We start from the raw sequence: 16,842 nt of genomic DNA on the forward strand, positions 1-16,842 counted from the left end.
AAATGGTGGTTACCAGCAGATAGGGTGTGGGAGATACGATTGATGTTGTTTAAGGGTACAAACTTGCAACAAATAATAAATAAGCCATAGAGATCTAATACACAGTATAGTGAATATAGATAACAATATTGTGCTATAATGATGTGATAATATAGCTACAATGGCAATCATATTATAATATATAAATGTATCAAAGTAAGACACACTTTAAATTTATAAACACTATATGTCTGGGAATTCCCTGGCAGTCCAGTGATTAGGACTTGGCCCAGGTTTGATCCCTGGTCAGGGAACTAAGATCCCACAAGCCGTGCAGCGTGGCAAAAAACAAAACAAAACAACAACAACAAAGTCAAATTTATTCAATAAAAAAACAATTAAAAAACAGAATAAAACAAAGTTGCAGATATCAGTACTCATCAACCCTGTTACGGGTTGCATTACGTCCTGCAAAAGACACTCAAGTCCTAACCCGCAGTAGCTGTGAATTTGGCCTTATTTGGAAATAGGGTCTTTGCAGATGATCAAGTTAAGACATGGTCATTTGGGTGGGCCCTCATCCAATATGTCCAGTTTCTTAAAAGGGGGGAAATTTGGACACAGAGATAAACAGTTCCACAGAGAAGATAGTGTGAAGACACAGGGAGAAGATGGCCATCTACAAACCAAGGAACACCTAAGGATACCAGATACTAGGAGAGAGGCACAGATTCTCCCTCACAGCCTCAGAAGGAACCAACCCTGCTGACACCTTGACCTTGGACTTCTGGCCTGCAGAACTTTCAGACAATAACTATCTATGGTTTAAGACGCTCAGTCTGCAGGACTTTGTTACAGCAGTCCCGGGGTCTAACACAACTCCAAATATTCAACATGCACATAATGCACTACAGTTCAGTGCTTGCTTAGACCCTTTAACAGGCAGAATTCACACACAATAAGAGGCTCAGATCCCAGGTGCGCAAATCGACAAGCTTTGACAAATGTCCACATGGCCATCACCCACTTTTGATTCCCTTTTTATCACGTCCGGACATTTGGTATTTTGGGTTTGTTTCTATTGCCTGCCTGTCCCCTTCCAACCCCCCGTAGAATGTAAGATCCTCCAGCGCTGGTATTCAATCCTCATCGTCCCGCAGATCCTGGGAAAGTGACAAATCCAATGTATTACATGACGAAGTAAGTCTGAATGGGGGGGCTGGGTGACCCCACAGTGAGTTTCAGGGAAAGGTAATTTGGACCCCTCCCAAGAACCAGTGGGTCCGTCCACTCTAAGTTCTGGACTAGAAGGAATTTCACTGTGTTTCTGAAGGGGAGGGACAGATCGGGGTAGAACTAGAATCCTGAACAAGAGTTCACTGAGCCCCCCCGGGGGAACGTGCCAAGTCACGTTTCCCCACCCTTGTGCCCCCCCCCCCCGTTACTGGGGCCCTTTGGTTGGGTCCTTTATGAGGCAGGCTTGTGGGGACAGGGGACCTTGAGGGTCAGTGGTCAGTGTAGGTGGAGAGCCTCAGAGGAAGGAGCCCCTGGGAGCCGGGCCCTCCACAGGCCATGGCGAGCGTGGTGGTGAAGACGATCTGGCAGTCCAAAGAGATCCATGAGGCTGGGGACCCCCCCGCGGGGGTCGAGAGTCGCTCCCAGCTGGTCCCCGAGGCTCCTGGGGGTGTGACCAGCCCAGTCAAAGGGATCTCAAAGAAAAAGAAGGCTGTGTCCTTCCACGGGTGGGTTTGTCACACCCTGCCGGGGGCGGTCCCAGCACCCAGCCCTTGCCTCTGACAGAGCACAAGTCCCACTGTGGGTGCTGGTGGAAAGGGAGGAAAACAGGCAGCAGGGATGGAGGAGAAAGAAGAAAGCAGGCGGCGAGGTTGAAATCAGAGAGAGTAGGGAATGTGCAGACAGGGAGGTGGGAGGGGCCATACCCTGCTGGGGTGGCATCTTGACCCTCCTGCCTGTTTCTCCTCCCTAGGGTGGAGCCTCGGATGTCCTATGAGCCAATGCACTGCTGCCTGAACCTCAAACGGTCCTCAGCCTGCACCAATGTGTCCCTGCTCAACCTGGCCACCATGGAGCTCACCGACTCCTCGGGGACAGACTCAACCGTGGAAGACAGCAGCCTGATGGCATTGCCCGTGCCCATCCCACCCTGGGCTCCAGATGACCCAGACATCACGGAAATACTGGTGAGCGGGCCCTCGGCCGGGCTGGGGAATACGAGGGTTCTCCCCTGGTGGTAGGCAAATACTGAGGATGGGTTTGGGGGGGGGTGTCTTCTTGATTTGGAATGAGAAGGTTCGTGTCACCCTTTGAGGCCCTACAGTCAGCCATAAATCTGCTCCATCCAGGGTGAATGCTGCCGGCTGCCTGCGAGTTGGTCTTTTGTTCATTCAGTCACTTCCAAATGTCCTGGGTGAAGCTGGAGTCACAGATAGGAATCGGGCCAGGTCCCTGCCCCAGGGAAGCCCCCCGTCTGGTGGGAGTGACAGATACAGACTGGGGTGACAAATTCCATAATGGAGGTAACACTGGGGATCCCAGAAAAGGGCCCCTCAAACCAGGCTAGGGGTATCAGGGAAAACTTCTGGAGGAGGCAGTGTTGGAACTGGGCTTTGACGGATAAGCAGGAGTTCTCTGAGTGGACCACCTCAGACTGTGGGGCAAAACTGGGAGGTGAGCAAGACCTAGGAGAATTTAGAGAATTCCTGACTAGAGCATAGAATGCTACAGCTTGGTCCTTTAACTCTCCCACCAACCTTCACCCCCTGCCAGGCTTCTCCTGGGTCAGACCCTGAACTTGGCTTGACATGGACACTGAGAATTACACTAACAATAATCACGGCCAGAATGATACTAATAAGATTCCCTAGCGGGAATTCCCTGGAGGTCCAGTGGTTAGGATTCCAACCTGCAGTGAGCATGGCTTCAATCCCAGCTCAGGGAACTAAGATCCCGCATGCCACACAGCATGGTCCAAAAAAAAAAAAAAAAAAAAAAAAAGATTCACTAGCACATACTGAGCACTTTCTGTGTTCCAGGAGCCTCAGTGCCTTCATCTGTAAAATGGAGATGCATGTGTTTGTTCCTTCAAGAAATATTTCTTAAACACCTACAATGTGCCAGGCACTGCTCTAGGAAGAGGAAATATAGCAGCACCCAAAACAGAGTTCTGGAGAGAATTGCACCCATCTCATGAGGTTGTCATGACAATGAAATGAAATTTGTTCATGTAAAATGTTTAGCACAATAGTCAGTTGTATGCACGGAATAGTTAGTTATTATTTTTATCCTCATTTCACAGATGAAGATATTGAGCCCCTTGAAGGTTAATTAGCATACCCAAAGTCATACGGCTTCTAAGTAGTGGAGCCGGGCTTAGGAGTCAGCACCTGCATTGCTGGGGGCAGTAGAGGTCACCGTGGGAGCCCTGAAGAAGGCCTTGGCCCAGCCGACCATGGTCAAGGAAGGCTTTCTAGAAAAGGCAGCACACAAGCTGGATCTTGAAGATAAAGGAAGGCAGAATACAGGGAAGGGTGTTCCACCTAGCTGGAACAGCATACGCAAAAGGGCAGGAGTTGAAAAGAGCCTGGGGAACATGTCCTTGTGGCTAGATTGTGGTGTGTGGGAGAGGTAAGGCTGGCAGGGGGTGGGCACAGGACTCAGAGGCTGAGAAATGTGGGCATTCTCCATTCTCTTGAGGACAATGGGGAGCCACTGAGGGTTCCTGGGCAGGGGACAGGAGTAACACGTCATTTGGGCTCCATACCCATTTACTGAGCATCTGCTATGTTCCAGGCACTGTGCTACATCCCTACGGTGGGGGGGGGGGCTCTCGTTTTCCTCTCTTAGAGGTTCTGCAAGGAAGATGAAAACAAAAATAAGTGAGGTAGAGAGAGGTGGAGTGACCCCCTGCAAGGTTAGAGAGCTTGTAAGAAGCAGCGTCAGGACCAGAAGCTTAGCGAGTGTGATGCTTTCTTTCCCTAGAAGATGCCTCTGGCCCCGGGTGGGAGACATTTGGAGGGGAGAGATTGGAGGCAGGCAGGCTGGGCAAGGGTCCAGGGTAAGAGGACCAGGTGGAGAGAAGCCAGCAGGCAGAGAGAGAGAGTCCAGGTGGGATGGATGGCCTGGGAGGCGTCCCCTCCCGCCAGAACACTTTCCTCCCCTTCTCTTCCAGCATCGCTCAGGCAGCACTTGCAGAGGTCCGCCTCCCACCGGAGCTATTTCTGAGTCACATCCTCCAGAGGATTGTGATGCCTGAGAAAGAGCCCTGGGCGGCCAAGATCAAGGTCTGATGCAGCTGCGGCTCACTGTGGGGCTGCAGGGGAGCATCAGCCTCTATGGGGCTTCTCCATAAAATGGAAAAAGTACTGTCAGTCAACACCTTAGGGTATGGGCAGGAACCGTGAGGAGGTGGGCAGGAAGAACACAGGCTGGCACACAGCATCTGAGCTACATCGGGAGAGAAATCTGGAGATGGGCAGAGAGGGGGGTGGGGCGGAAACCCAGAGAGAAAGGAGGACAGAGACCCAGAGAGAGGAGGATGGGGACCTGGGGAGGGGGACAGAGACAGAAAACCAGAGCTAGAGGGGGCCAGAGACCCAGAGAAGGAAGGAACGGACACCAGAGAGAGAGAGGTGGGACAGAGAACTAGAGAGGAAAGGAAGAGAACCTGGGAGCGATGGAGACCCTGGGTGAGAGAGTGATAATTCCCAGACTGGATGGAGGGTCAGCAGAAGAATGGTGAAGCAAACAGCTTTGGCTCCTGGCTTTTTTTTTTTTTGGCCGTGCTGTGCAGTTTGTGGGATTTTAGTTCCCCGACCAGGAATTGAACCCAGGCCCCTGGCAGTGAGAGCATGGAGTCCTAACCACGGGACCACCAGGGAATTCCCTGGCTCCTGTCTTAAGCTCTGACATCTTTATGAGGCCAAAGGATGCAACTGAGGAGGTAGTATTGCTTTGGTCAGTGCCTCCATGCGGAAATGGCCAGAGGTCTTTTGAGTCCTGCTTGGAACTTGTCCTGCTGTCTACAGATTTCCCTGAGGCTGCTGTAGGGTCTTGGTGCTAAGCCCTTTCCTGGTAGGTCCTGTCGTGTTGTCTTTATGTTTAACGATGCTGACACTAATCACTGCACTTGGCTTATGGATCCTATCATCTTCTTGACCTTTCCTCACCACCATCTGAGCAAGGTATCCTCATTCCCATTTGACAAGAAGGGAAACCAAGGCAGGCTCGGAGTGGGGAATTGGATTGTCCAGTTGCATGGCATGTGGATGGCCAAGGAGAGGTTTATCCCCAGGTTTGGCTCCCCACCACCACCATGCCATTCGCTTTTTTAGCCAAGGCTAGCAGTGAAGCTAAAACTCACCTCCAGGGACCCTAGCTGCATTTTCTCTTTTCCCAAGTATTGACCAAGGGCCTTTCTGGGTTAGCCTGTGTTCCTCCTAACAGCAGCCCTGTGAAGGTAGTTGTTAGTCCCTCCCCATTTTACAGGTAGGGAAACAGAGGCTTAGAGAGGTGAAGTCCCCTCCCTGAGGTCACACAGCTAGTAAGTGGAAGAACTGAGTTGACTCCAGAACCTGCTCCCCTAGTTTCCCAGAACAGCTACCTATGGGAAATCCAAGACCGTTAGGTCTTCAGTTTAAAAATATCACAGCTATTGCTGTGAAACAAATGATTCCCGACCTTAAAACAACAGACCTGGAGTGGCTTAATTGGGTGGTTCTGGCTTAGAGTCTCTCATGAGGTTGTAGTCAAGATTTTGGCAGGGGCTGCAGTCATCTGAAGGCTTGATTGGAGCTGGAGGTTGGGCTTCCAAGATGGCGCACTCACATGGCTCTTGGTTGGAGGCCTCAGTTCCTTGCCACACGGGCCTCTCCATAGGTAGTTGCTTAGAACATGGCAACTATCATTCTCCAGAGTAAGAGTGAGCAAGAAGGAAGACATGGTTCCTCTTACGAACTCATTTCTTAAGTCACATACCGTCACTTCTGCCTTATTCTATTTACTAGGTATGAGTCACTAAGTCCAGCTGACACTCAAGTGACAGGAATAAGGCTGCACATTTTAAAAGAGCCTCAAAAACTTTGTGGGCATATTTTAAACCACCATGGTTTTGTGTGGGTTTTATTGGTTTTAAATTTTTTTCTTTTTTGTAGGTGCCCTTCACCAGGATGAGCAAGTTCCCTTGTGCTTCTAGTTTGTTGAGTGTTTTTATCATGAAAGGGCATTGGATTTTGTCAAATGCTATTTCTCTATTCATTGACATGATTGTATTTTTCCCCCTATTATTTCACTAATACAGAATGTTACACGGGTTAATTTTCACGTTGAACCAATTTTGCATTCCTGGGATAAATCCTACTTGGCATGGTGTATAATCCTTTTTATACGCTGCTGGACTTGGTTTGCTAGTATTCTGTTGAAAATTTTGTGGCTGCTTTCAGAAGGGATATGGATCTGTAGTTTTATTATCTGGTGATGTCTTTGGTTTTGGTATCAGGGTAACATTGGCCTCATAGAATGAGTTAGTTCCCTCCTCTTCTGTTTTGTTTGTTTTCTGGTGTTTTTTGTTTTGTTTTGTTTTGTTTGTTTTTTGGTGAAGGGTTTGAGATGAATTGGCAGCAACTCTTTTTCAAATGATTGGTAGAATTCAGCAGTGAAGCCATCTGGGCTTTTTTTATTGGAAGTTTTAAAATTACTAACTCACCTCTTTACTTATTACAGGTCTATCCAGATGTCCGAGCTCTTCTTGAGTTAGTGTTTTGCTAGGAATTTGTCCATTTCATCTAGATTATCAAGTTTGATGACATACAATTGTTCATAGTGTTCCCTTTTCATCTTTTGATGAAACATACAATTTTTGATGACATACAATTGTTCATAGTGTTCCCTTTTCATCTTTTCTCTTTCCGTAAGATTGGTAGTAATGTCCTCTTTCCTTCCTGATTTTAGTAATTTGAGCCTTCTTCCTCTTTTTCATGGTCAGTCTAGCTTAAAACTTGTCAATTTTGTTGACCTTTTCAAAAAACCAACTTCTGGTTTTGTTGATTTTTCTCTACTGTTTTTCTATTCTCTATTTCATTTTTTTCCACTCTAATCTTTATTATTTCCTTCATTCTGCTAGCTTTGGGTTAAGTTGTCCCTTCTTTTTCTAGTTTCTTAAGGTGGAAGATTAGGTTACTGATCTTAAGTTCTTTTATTTTTTTTATTTTTGCGGTACATGGGCCTCTCACTGCTGTGGCCTCTCCCGTTGCGGAGCACAGGCTCCGGATGCATAGGCTCAGCAGCCATGGCTCACGGGCCCAGCCGCTCCGCGGCATGTGGGATCCTCCTGGACCAGGGCACGAACCCGTGTCCCCTGCATCGGCAGGCGGACTCTCAACCACTGCACCACCAGGGAAGCCCTTAAGTTCTTTTTTGATGTAGGTGTTTACAGCTCTAAATTTCCCTCAAAGTATTGCCTCTGCTGCATCCCACAAGTTTTGGTATGTTATGTTTTCATTTTCCCTCATTCCTAAGTATAATTTCTCTTGTGATTTCTTCTTCTACCCATTGGCTGTTTATGAGTGTGTTGTTTAATTTCCATATATTTGTGAGTTTCTCAAATTTCTTTCTGCTATTGATTCCTGATTTCATTCTACTGAGGTCATTGAGGTCAGAAAACACACTTTGTTTTCAAATCCTTTTAAATTTATTGAGACTTGTTTTGTCACTTAATATATGGTCTGTCCTCGACCATATGAACAACGTTCAATTTCACTTGAGAAGAATGTGTATTCTTTTGTTGGGTGGAATGTTCTGTAGGTGCCTGTTAGGTCTGGTTGGTTTATAGTGTTGTCCAAGTCTTCTATCTCCTTGTTGATCTAGTTGTTCAATCCATTCTTGAAAGTGAGGTATTGTAGTCTCCAACCATTACTGTTAAATTGTCAATTTCTCCCTTCAATTCTGTCAGTGTCTTTTTTTTCTTTTTGGCCACACTGTGGGGCTTGCAGATCTTAGTTCCCTGAGCAGGGATTGAAACTGGGCCCTCAGCAGTGAAAGCACAGAGTCCTAACCACTGGACTGCCAGGGAATTCCCAATTTAACAGTTTTTGATTCATGTGTTTTGAAGCTCTATTAGGTGCATATATATTTATGATTGTTATAATCCCCTCAATGACTTGACTCATAGTTTTGGCCAGTTTGGAGGGGTGGAATTTGGGGGTTCCTGACTCCACCATTTTGCTGATGTCACCTTAATACAATATTTCTTATCACACTTGTTCTCCAGAGCAGTTATGCAAGAAATGTGAAGTTGTTCCCATTTTACAATGGAGAAAGCTTGCTCTCTCTTTTCTCTTTGTGTATTAGTTCAACAGCTGTGAAAGAAACCAAAATAGCTGGTGGAAGCAGGATAGTTTGTTGCTCACATAAATGTCTCAAGTATAGCAGGTCTCTTCAAATGCAGTAGGTTAGAGGCTCCAGTGTTCTGGGGGCTCAGCTATTAAGCCACAAGTTTGGCTGCTGTAACAAAAAGGTACAAAGTAGCATAGTTTCAACAAGATGGAAAATGTTCTCTTGGTTACATGTATAAAAGTATTCATAAGTGGTTGGAATTAAGTATGGCGGCTTCACAGCGTTGAGGATTCAGTTTGTTTTTTTTTGCAGTATGCGGGCCTCTCACTGCTGTGGCCTTTCCCGTTGCGGAGCACAGGCTCCGGACGCGCAGGCTCAGCGGCCATGGCTCACGAGCCCAGCCGCTCCGCAGCATGTGGGATCCTCCCGGACCGGGGCACGAACCCGCGTCCCCTACATCAGCAGGTGGACTCTCAACCACTGAGCCACCAGGGAAGCCCCAGTCTTCTTTTATATTGTGTCCTCCATCTCATGGTCCAAGATGGCTGCTCTGGCTTTAGCTATCAACATGGTAGGGAGAGAGAAAGGGAGGTGTGCTACTTTTCTTTATTAAAGGCATGACTTGGAAATTGCCTGCATTATCTCCACTCATATTCCACATGGCCACACCTGGCTGGAAAGGCAGCTGGGAATTGTCATCTTTGGCTGAGCAGTGAGGTACCAGGCTAACTCTTCTATAAATGTGGGAATGGGAGAGTGGAGATCCATGATAGATATTCATCCCTCCTGAGCCAGTTTGTTTGACAGGAGTCACAAAGCATTTTATGGTGACATAAGGTAGCAATGAACAGAGGCCATATGGCGTCATGGTTTGAAACAAAGGCTCTGAGCATAAATTCTGACAAGGTCACCTCCTGTCTCGTGTACCCGGGAGTACAAGGGACATCCCCTCTCTGGGCCTCATTTGCCTCGCTTGCAAAATGGGGCAAATAACCTCAAAAGGTGTGGTTGTGAGGAATAAAAAGGAAAATGTGGGTAAGAGCTTGGCCTGGTGCATCGTGAGTGCTTATATCTGGAAAGTGGGTTATCTTTGGAATTCTCCACTGCCTGGAGGGAAAGACAGGCATGTGTTTTAACAGTTTATCTTATTTATGTATGTGGACCCCAAAGGCATTTATCTCAGGTTAAGACCAACCTCCTTCTCCCCCATGTCTGAGCTTCCCACCCCCGACTCCCTCCTGGATCCTACTTATTTTTCTTGCCATCCGCTAAGCAGAAAACGAGGCTGCCCCCCCGGTTTTATACCAAGAATCAAAGAGGCGCAGCCCTGGCCCCAAATTCCACAGCTATTCCAGGGCAGAATCCAGGTGTAAAGCTAGTTCTAGACTTTCTCTTGTGGTTGGGGTTTGCTCCCACACACCCACTGACCCACCTGTCTCCCATTCTTCCCCAGAGCTGGGTTAACAGTGGATTGGTCCACGCCAAAGATTCCATCACCAGCTTGAAGGAAAAGACCACCCGGGTTAACCAGCACGTGCACACGCTGCAGGTCGTGAGGACCACCCGCCCCCTCCCGCAACATCTCCTCTTCCTCCAGGGTCACGTTGCCCTCTTAGAGCTATCCTCCAACTCAATGCACCCATAGCCCAGTTGGGGAGAATGAGGCTCAGAAGGGAAAGGAAGCTTCCCACCTCTCCTCCCCACGGGGTGTCTCCTTGAGGCCCTGGCTAACCTCTCCTCCCTTCCATGCTCCAGAGTGAGTGTTCTGTGCTGAGTGAGAATCTAGAGAGGAGGCGGCAAGAGGCGGAAGAACTAGAAGGGTACTGTAGTCAACTCAAGGTAAGCCGCTGTGGGGCAGGAACGGGGCGGGAGTAGGAAGCGTAAGTAGGAAGAGGGTGAGAGGAAGAGGGGAGGAATGGAGTGGTGGACAGGAGAGAGGTGGGGTGAAGTGGAAAAGGAGTATGGCAGAGGTCCGAGGAAGAACCATTTCTTTAGCCAAGGGAACCAAGCCGGGAAAGGGCAGACCAATAAGCAGAAGGCAGACCTTGCGGAAGGAGGGGGCGTGCCTTAAACGCGGGGGGTGGAGGCTATATGGAAAATAGCGAGGGTAAGGGTTGGGAGGCGGAACTGGAATGCGAAGGCAGGTGCCCTGCCCTGGTGTCCTGACCCAGGAGAACTGCCGGAAGGTGACCCGGTCGGTGGAAGATGCTGAAATAAAAACCAACGTCCTGAAGCAGAACTCTGCCCTGCTGGAGGTAAGGGGGAGGTGTCTAAGGGTTTGAGGAAGGTACTCAAGTAACCGAGGTACTTGAGGTAGACTTCAGGTGGGACTTCTCGCCCTGCCACCACCACCACCACACTGCCCCTTCATGTTCATGGTCATACTTTTCCATGCACAGTCATATTCAAGTCCCGGAGAGAGGGATTCGTATCGGACTTGGAGTGGGAATGCCTGTCCTGCCCACATACCCACTCATTTCCCACCAAAATGTTGGAAAAGCTTCAGCTGTTCTTCCTAAACAGGAGGGACTGGAATTGGATGCCTTCGAGGATTAGAGTGAGGGTGGAGGGATAGATGGAGACAAAGAGGCAGGCATTCAGTCCAAGGTGAGTTGGACTCCAGCTGGGCTTCGAATGGGGCATCCCTCCCTAGTAACAGCAAGCGGGAGTCCATCAGGACTTCAGGTGGGACTTCCCGATATCCCGTGTCCACATCCATTCACTTTCCAGCCTCAGGAATTCACTGGGCGGATTTGGTGGTGGAGGCGGTGGTAGTGGTGGGAGGCAAGGGGCCGGACGCAGTAACCCTGCCCTCTTTCCCCGCCCAGGAGAAGCTGCGCTACCTCCAGATGCAGGATGAGACGCCCAGGAGGCAGGAGGCTGAGCTGCAGGGGCTGGAGGCTGGCCTCTCCCGCCACGGCCTGGGCCTCGCCACCCAGCCCCCAGGCTGCTCCAGCCCGCCAGGGAGCCCCGACGGATCCCCAAGACGGCGAGGCCTGGCCCCAGGCGGCTGGGGAATGGGGCCCCGGGCAGGGGAGGGCCCCATCGTGAGCGAGCAGGAGTTGCAGAAGGTCTCTGCCTACCTTGAGGAGCTGAGGTGAGTGGGATCCTGGGATGGGCCCAGGGGGTGGAGCCTCGAAGAGGAGCGTTCTGGGGGCGGTGACCCGGAAGGGCAGGACTTCGAAGAACCGAGTTTTGAACATAGGGCCCACGGTGGCAGGGGGGTCCGCGTCTGGTGAAAATGAGGTGGGCGGGTTTTGGGACGTGGCAGGTCTTTGGAGGCTCCAACTCCGGGGGACAGGGTTGGCGCGAGCGGTATCTTGAGGAGGCAGTGTCTGGAGGAGCTGATGTGGGGCTGGGAGGCAGGCCGAGAGAAGGCCAGGATACCTGATAAGGGGATAGAGGCAGGGTTCTGGAGGACATGAGAGGATCCCAATAAATGAACAGGACAGGAGAATTCGGGGACAGGGTGGGTCCGGAGCCACGGGCGTGGTCTTGGCGGGGCGCGGCGGACGGGGGCGTATTCAAACCTAGCCCTGACGCGTTCCTTACCTCTACCCTTACAGGAGGGAGGTGTCCTCACTGACCGCCCGGTGGCATCAGGAGGAGGGGGCCGTGCAGGAGGCCCTACGGCTGCTCGGGGGCCTAGGCGGCAGGATCGACAGCTTCCTGGGCCAGTGGGAGCGAGCGCAGCGCGAGCAGGCTCAGGCCGCGCGGGGCCTGCAAGAGCTGCGGGGCCGCACGGAAGAGCTGTGCACCATGTAAGGACCCAGACTAGCGCACGGGGCGGGGAGGTGGGAGGGCGGAGCCTTGAGGGAAAGGGGTGGGCCAATCAGCTGGAGCCAATCGGGTGGAGCGCATATACTGACAGGTGGAAACCCCAGTTAGAGAGTAGGGAGGGGCGTGTTATACCTAAGAAGCACTGAGGGGCGGAGCCACTTAGAGAAGAGGTGAGTTCCACACCTTACAAGGACAAGGGGCGGAGCCAAGCAGGAACAGGGGAAACCAATTAGAGAACAGGGAGGTACATTCCCGACAATAAAATGCAAAAGGAGGTACCAATCAGAGCAGAGGGGGCAAGGCAGAGCGGGGTATTGAAAACTGGGTGGAGACAGAGGTGCTGGGCTAATTTTGGGTGGAGCCTTGCTGGGACTACAGGTTTCCCTGCCATCCAAAAGTAGAGCAGTTCCTGTGAAACCTTCGGTAAGCCAAAATAGCATAAAGCGAAGAAGCAATTACCTTAGAATACATCTTGCTAACAGATGCACAAAATAAATTGAGATAAAGCACAGGTGGCCATAGACAACACAGTTCAAAGCTATGGTGGCTTGGTGCTGAGATACTGAGTGTAGTTCTCGGAGAAGGGGCTTGGTGGCGCCACTCTCGCTGCTTGGAGCGTGTCCTGCTTCTGTAACAGCTTGCTACAAAACAAATGCTTTGCGCTTTTTTGCATAAAAGGGCAAATCCTCTTCGGACTTCTTTTGGTTAGTGAAAACAGGTACTAATGTAGGCCTTTTGTAAAAATGAAGTGGGGTAAAGCGAACTTTCAAAAATCGGAGGATGCCTGTATACTGTTGGAGAAGCGACCTCACTGTACTGTTTACTCTCACACCGCAGGGTGGAGCGGTCAGCAGTGTCTGTGGCTTCACTGAGGAGCGAACTGGAGGCGCTGAGCCCAGTGAAACCGATTCTGGAGGAGCTTGGGCGGCACTTTCAGAGCTCTCGTAGAGGGTCTGACCTCTCTATGAACCTGGATCGGGCCCCCCAAGGCTCCTGTGCCCGCTGTGCCAGGTAAGGGGGCAGCGCCTGGCTCCAGGTGCATTCTGCATCGTATTGAGGACCAAGCATTGAAGGAGATGAGACTTTAGCAAGAGTGGAGAGGGAAATTCATTGTGGGAGACAGGGCATCCCCATGTATTGCAGGATGGGCCAGTCTCGCGGCATTATGGGAGTCACATTTCTTCCCTCCCCACAAGGTGAAGTCAGTGTCTTGTGGAACGCAAGAAAGACTTGATGTTTTTCGAGCATCTTGGATTTCCAGTGCATTGTGGGAAGGCTGGGCAGTGGTACTGGGTGGGAGGCAGGTTTTCTCAGTGCATCGTAGGGAAATGAGACCTTGGGGTGTTGGAAGTCGACAGATACCATGCTTGATCTGTGTTAGGAAGGGTGCAGAGCATTTCCAATACAACATGGGATCGGTTTTAACTAGTGCACTGTGGGAAATGTGAGTTTTTGATGAACCGAGGACCGTGTGGTGGAAATCCCCAGGCACTGTGAGATCTCCCCACGCTGTGGAAACCAGAGCATACCAGATGAACTGTAGTTTGGGCCCAGTGCATGGTGGGAAGGTTGCCTGGGTGCATAGTGGAAACGGGACCTGGGTGGAGGCTGGGGAGATGGGCATGGTGTATCCTGGGAATGGAGTTGGTCCGAGGCCTCTTTCACCTGGTGACTACCCCTCCGCCAGCCAGGGACAGCAGTTGTCCACGGAGTTCTTGCAGCAGCTGCTGGAGCGAGCGCTGACCCCGCTAGTGGACGAGGTGAAGCAGAAGGGCCTGGTTCCTGCCTGCCCCAGCTGCCAGAGGCTACACAAGAAGATTCTGGTACCAAGGACCATGGGCCACTATGCCCCACTTTTTGGTCAGGGCAGGGCGGGGGAGCCCCAGGCACAAGGACACTTCTGGTGTGTGGCAGGATGGGAAGGATGAGCTGTGGGCAGGAGGCGTTGGGGGAACACTTGGCTCTAATACTTCGGGACGGGGTGAGAGGGGAGCTGTTTGGTGTCTAGTGAGTCATAGGTCAATCATTATGGAAGCTTGGGTGATAGATATGGGCCCAAAGCATGATGGGACATGGATCTGGTGCATTGTGGGACAGAGGAGACAAACACCAGTCTATAGCTTCATGGAATATAAGCCTGATTTTCTATGAGACTTAAGAGAGGCAATGCATTATATGGGATCACTGAGATCAGAGAGGGGACCCAGCGAATAGCAGGTCACAGTAAGCTAATGCATTATGGGAAATGGAACCACAGCTCTTCGTGAGGCATTGCACACAGACTCAGGCCCAATAACTGATGGAACTTGAGGCTGGTGTACATTCTGAAACATAGAGATCTAGTATATTATGGGATATTGGCCTAATGTGTGATGGGATATGAGTTGTAGTGGGTGAAACAGACAAAAGAGACAGTAACAGACAGTCATGTGGCAGATCTAGAGGACTAAGACATGATAGGACATGGGGGCTGGTACATTGTGGGATATAGGGAACCAGAGCACTGAGGACTATTACTGTGACTGAGAGGCTGGGGGTCACATCCCATAATGTGAATTATGGGATGTAGATGATCCCCATGTGATAGGATACCGGGGCCCAGACATCAAATGCATGATGGCTCATGGGCATTAGGGGACAATGTGATAGATGCTGATTTACTGCTTACAGGGACAAAGAAGGCCAGTGCAGTAGGGGACAGATAGTGGGACAGACACAAGTCTAGTGCACAATGGGACTTGGGAGGCCCAGTGCACTGTGGGATGCTGGGGTCAGCCTCAGGCTCAAGGCATGATGGGATACTCTGGGGGAGGAATGCGGACCCTAGGGGACCCTGCCCTTTGCCCTCCACGATCCAGATCCCCCTCCACTCCCAGCCCAGTCCAGCAAGCCTAACAGCACCTACACTCCTCTCCCCAGGAGCTGGAGCGCCAGGCCTTGGCCAAACATGTCAGGGCAGAGGCCCTGAGCTCCACCCTTCGGCTGGCCCAAGACGAAGCCTTGCGGGCCAAGAACCTGCTGCTGACGGACAAGATGAAGCCAGAGTGAGGAAGGAGGCTGAGGGCATGGGAGGAGGGTGAGGTCTTGCGGAAAGGGCTTGAGTCACCCCCGGCTTCCACACCAGCCCCGAGGCATCGGGCCTCCCGAGTACTAACTGCCCACTCTCTCGTTACAGGGAGAAGGTGGCCGCTCTGGACTATCTACACTTGAAGATGTGCTCTCTCCACGATCAACTCAGCAACCTGCCACTCGAGGGGTCCATGGGGACAATGGGGAGAGGAAATGATGGGGGAACTCCCCCAAAACGTGGGGGCCCAACCCCTGAGCAATAAATGGCCCCTCATGCTGGCATGAATTCCATCTCCTTTTCGGCACCAGAAGAGGGCCAGTAAAATTGCACACGCGCCATGCACCAGCCTCTGTGCTCACTATGACTTGGTCCTCAGCCAACAGGGTGTCGATGGTGGTACAGTTCTTTAGTTTCTTGGGTTTTTGTTGTCTTTTATTATTTATTTATTTATTTGCTTTTTTTATTTGGCTGCACCGGGTCTTAGTTGCTGCTTACAGGATCTTTTAGTTGCGGCATGCGGGATCTTTGTTGCGGCATGCGGGATCTAGTTCCCTGACCAGGGATCGAACCCAGGCCCCCTGCATTGGGGGCTCAGAGTCTTAACCACTGGACCACCAGGGAAGTCCAGTACAGTTCTTTGAAAAGGAGGCAGGGGGTAGAAATAAGGTTCTATGGTGCAGTTTGAGCCTGTCAAGCCAACATTTTTTAGGATGACTTTTACTAGATAATGATATTGTCTACCACTGTGTAAAAAAACTACCCTCCCCTCCAAAAAACTTAGCTGCTTATAACATATTATCTTACATTTCTGAGGGTCAGGAATCTGGGAGTGGCATAGCTGGATGGTACAGGCTCAGGGTCCTCAAGAGTTTTCGGTCAGGATATCAGCTGGGGCTGCTGTCACCTGAAGGCTTGCCTGGGGCTGGATGTTATACTTCCAAGATGGCGTATTCACATGGCTTTTGGTTGGAGGCCTCAGTTTCTCTTGGCAGCTAACTTCCCCCAGGGCAAGCAGTCTAAGAACAAGCAGGAAGCTAAGATGCCTTTAATGACCTAGTCTTCGAAGTTGCATACCATCATTTTCTCTTTTTATATTCACTAGAACTGAGTCACTAAGTCCAGATCATACTCACAGGGTGTGTCAAAGAATTTGCAGACATATTTTTAAGAGAATGTCAATTTGTGTATATATTTTAAACCACCACACTAATACTATTTTTAAATGTACAGTTGAAATATAAACAGAAAAGTTCACAAGTTAAAAGTGAACAGCTTAGGGCTTCCCTGGTGGCGCAGTGGTTGAGAGTCCGCCTGACAATGCAGAGGACACAGGTTCGTGCCCCGGTCCAGGAAGATCACACATGCCGCAGAGCGGCTAGGCCTGTGAGCCATGGCCGTTGAGCCTGCGCGTCCGGAGCCTGTGCTCCGCAACGGGAGAGGCCACAGCAGTGAGAGGCCCGCATACCACCAAAAAAAAAAAGTGAACAGCTCAATGAATTCATGAAGTGGACATGTTTGTGCAACCACCACCGAGATTTACAAACTACACCTGACCAGCATTCCCTGAACCTCAATCATTACCCTTTCCTCCTACCCCAAAGGTAACCCCTATTCTTCTAATACCATTGCAATAAGGTAAGAAAAGAGAGACTATAGGATAGGAA

The 16,842-nt window shown here is 50.4% G+C and overlaps 3 protein-coding genes across 8 annotated transcripts in view; 1 reads left to right on the forward strand and 2 right to left on the reverse strand.

The window, feature by feature from the left end:
- Positions 1-12,084, reverse strand: part of AP2A1 (adaptor related protein complex 2 subunit alpha 1) — a 54,081-nt gene extending 41,997 nt beyond the window's left edge. Inside the window, exons 1-2 of one of the 3 annotated variants that reach the window (XM_067718456.1) lie at positions 11,881-12,084; positions 11,412-11,560 (exon numbers count right to left, since the gene is read on the reverse strand). In XM_067718456.1, coding sequence (XP_067574557.1) covers positions 11,412-11,531 — 120 coding nt within the window. In that variant the 5' untranslated portion in view covers positions 11,532-11,560; positions 11,881-12,084. Of the gene's footprint in view, positions 1-11,411; positions 11,716-11,880 lie in introns of all 3 variants that reach the window. The other 2 variants (XM_067718457.1, XM_067718458.1) reach the window with 2 other exon arrangements.
- CPT1C (carnitine palmitoyltransferase 1C) overlaps positions 341-16,842 on the reverse strand; it is a 48,410-nt gene continuing 31,908 nt past the window's right edge. For all 4 annotated transcript variants that reach the window (XM_067718465.1, XM_067718463.1, XM_067718464.1 and 1 more), the window contains one exon: positions 341-8,496. The gene's annotated coding sequence lies outside the window, so the exon portion shown is untranslated. The remainder of the gene's footprint in view (positions 8,497-16,842) is intronic.
- Positions 1,552-15,456, forward strand: TSKS (testis specific serine kinase substrate). The gene is made up of 11 exons (XM_067718502.1): positions 1,552-1,721; positions 1,967-2,180; positions 9,782-9,877; positions 10,084-10,167; positions 10,500-10,583; positions 11,157-11,425; positions 11,895-12,089; positions 12,946-13,119; positions 13,796-13,931; positions 15,028-15,152; positions 15,284-15,456. Exons 1-11 carry the CDS (start codon positions 1,552-1,554, stop codon positions 15,438-15,440), a joined length of 1,704 nt encoding a protein of 567 aa, XP_067574603.1. The 3' UTR covers positions 15,441-15,456.

The sequence above is a fragment of the Pseudorca crassidens genome, chromosome 20, assembly GCF_039906515.1.
Source record: "Pseudorca crassidens isolate mPseCra1 chromosome 20, mPseCra1.hap1, whole genome shotgun sequence".
Classification (NCBI taxonomy): domain Eukaryota; kingdom Metazoa; phylum Chordata; class Mammalia; order Artiodactyla; family Delphinidae; genus Pseudorca; species Pseudorca crassidens.

Bases quoted from the DNA above. Each gene is read 5' to 3' on its own strand.
- TSKS (XM_067718502.1), top strand. From the start codon at position 1,552: ATGGCGAGCGTGGTGGTGAAGACGATCTGGCAGTCCAAAGAGATCCAT. The intron at 11,426-11,894 runs GTGAGTGGGATC...CTACCCTTACAG, and splicing joins GCCTACCTTGAGGAGCTGAG to GAGGGAGGTGTCCTCACTGA. The intron at 13,932-15,027 runs GTACCAAGGACC...TCCTCTCCCCAG, and splicing joins GGCTACACAAGAAGATTCTG to GAGCTGGAGCGCCAGGCCTT.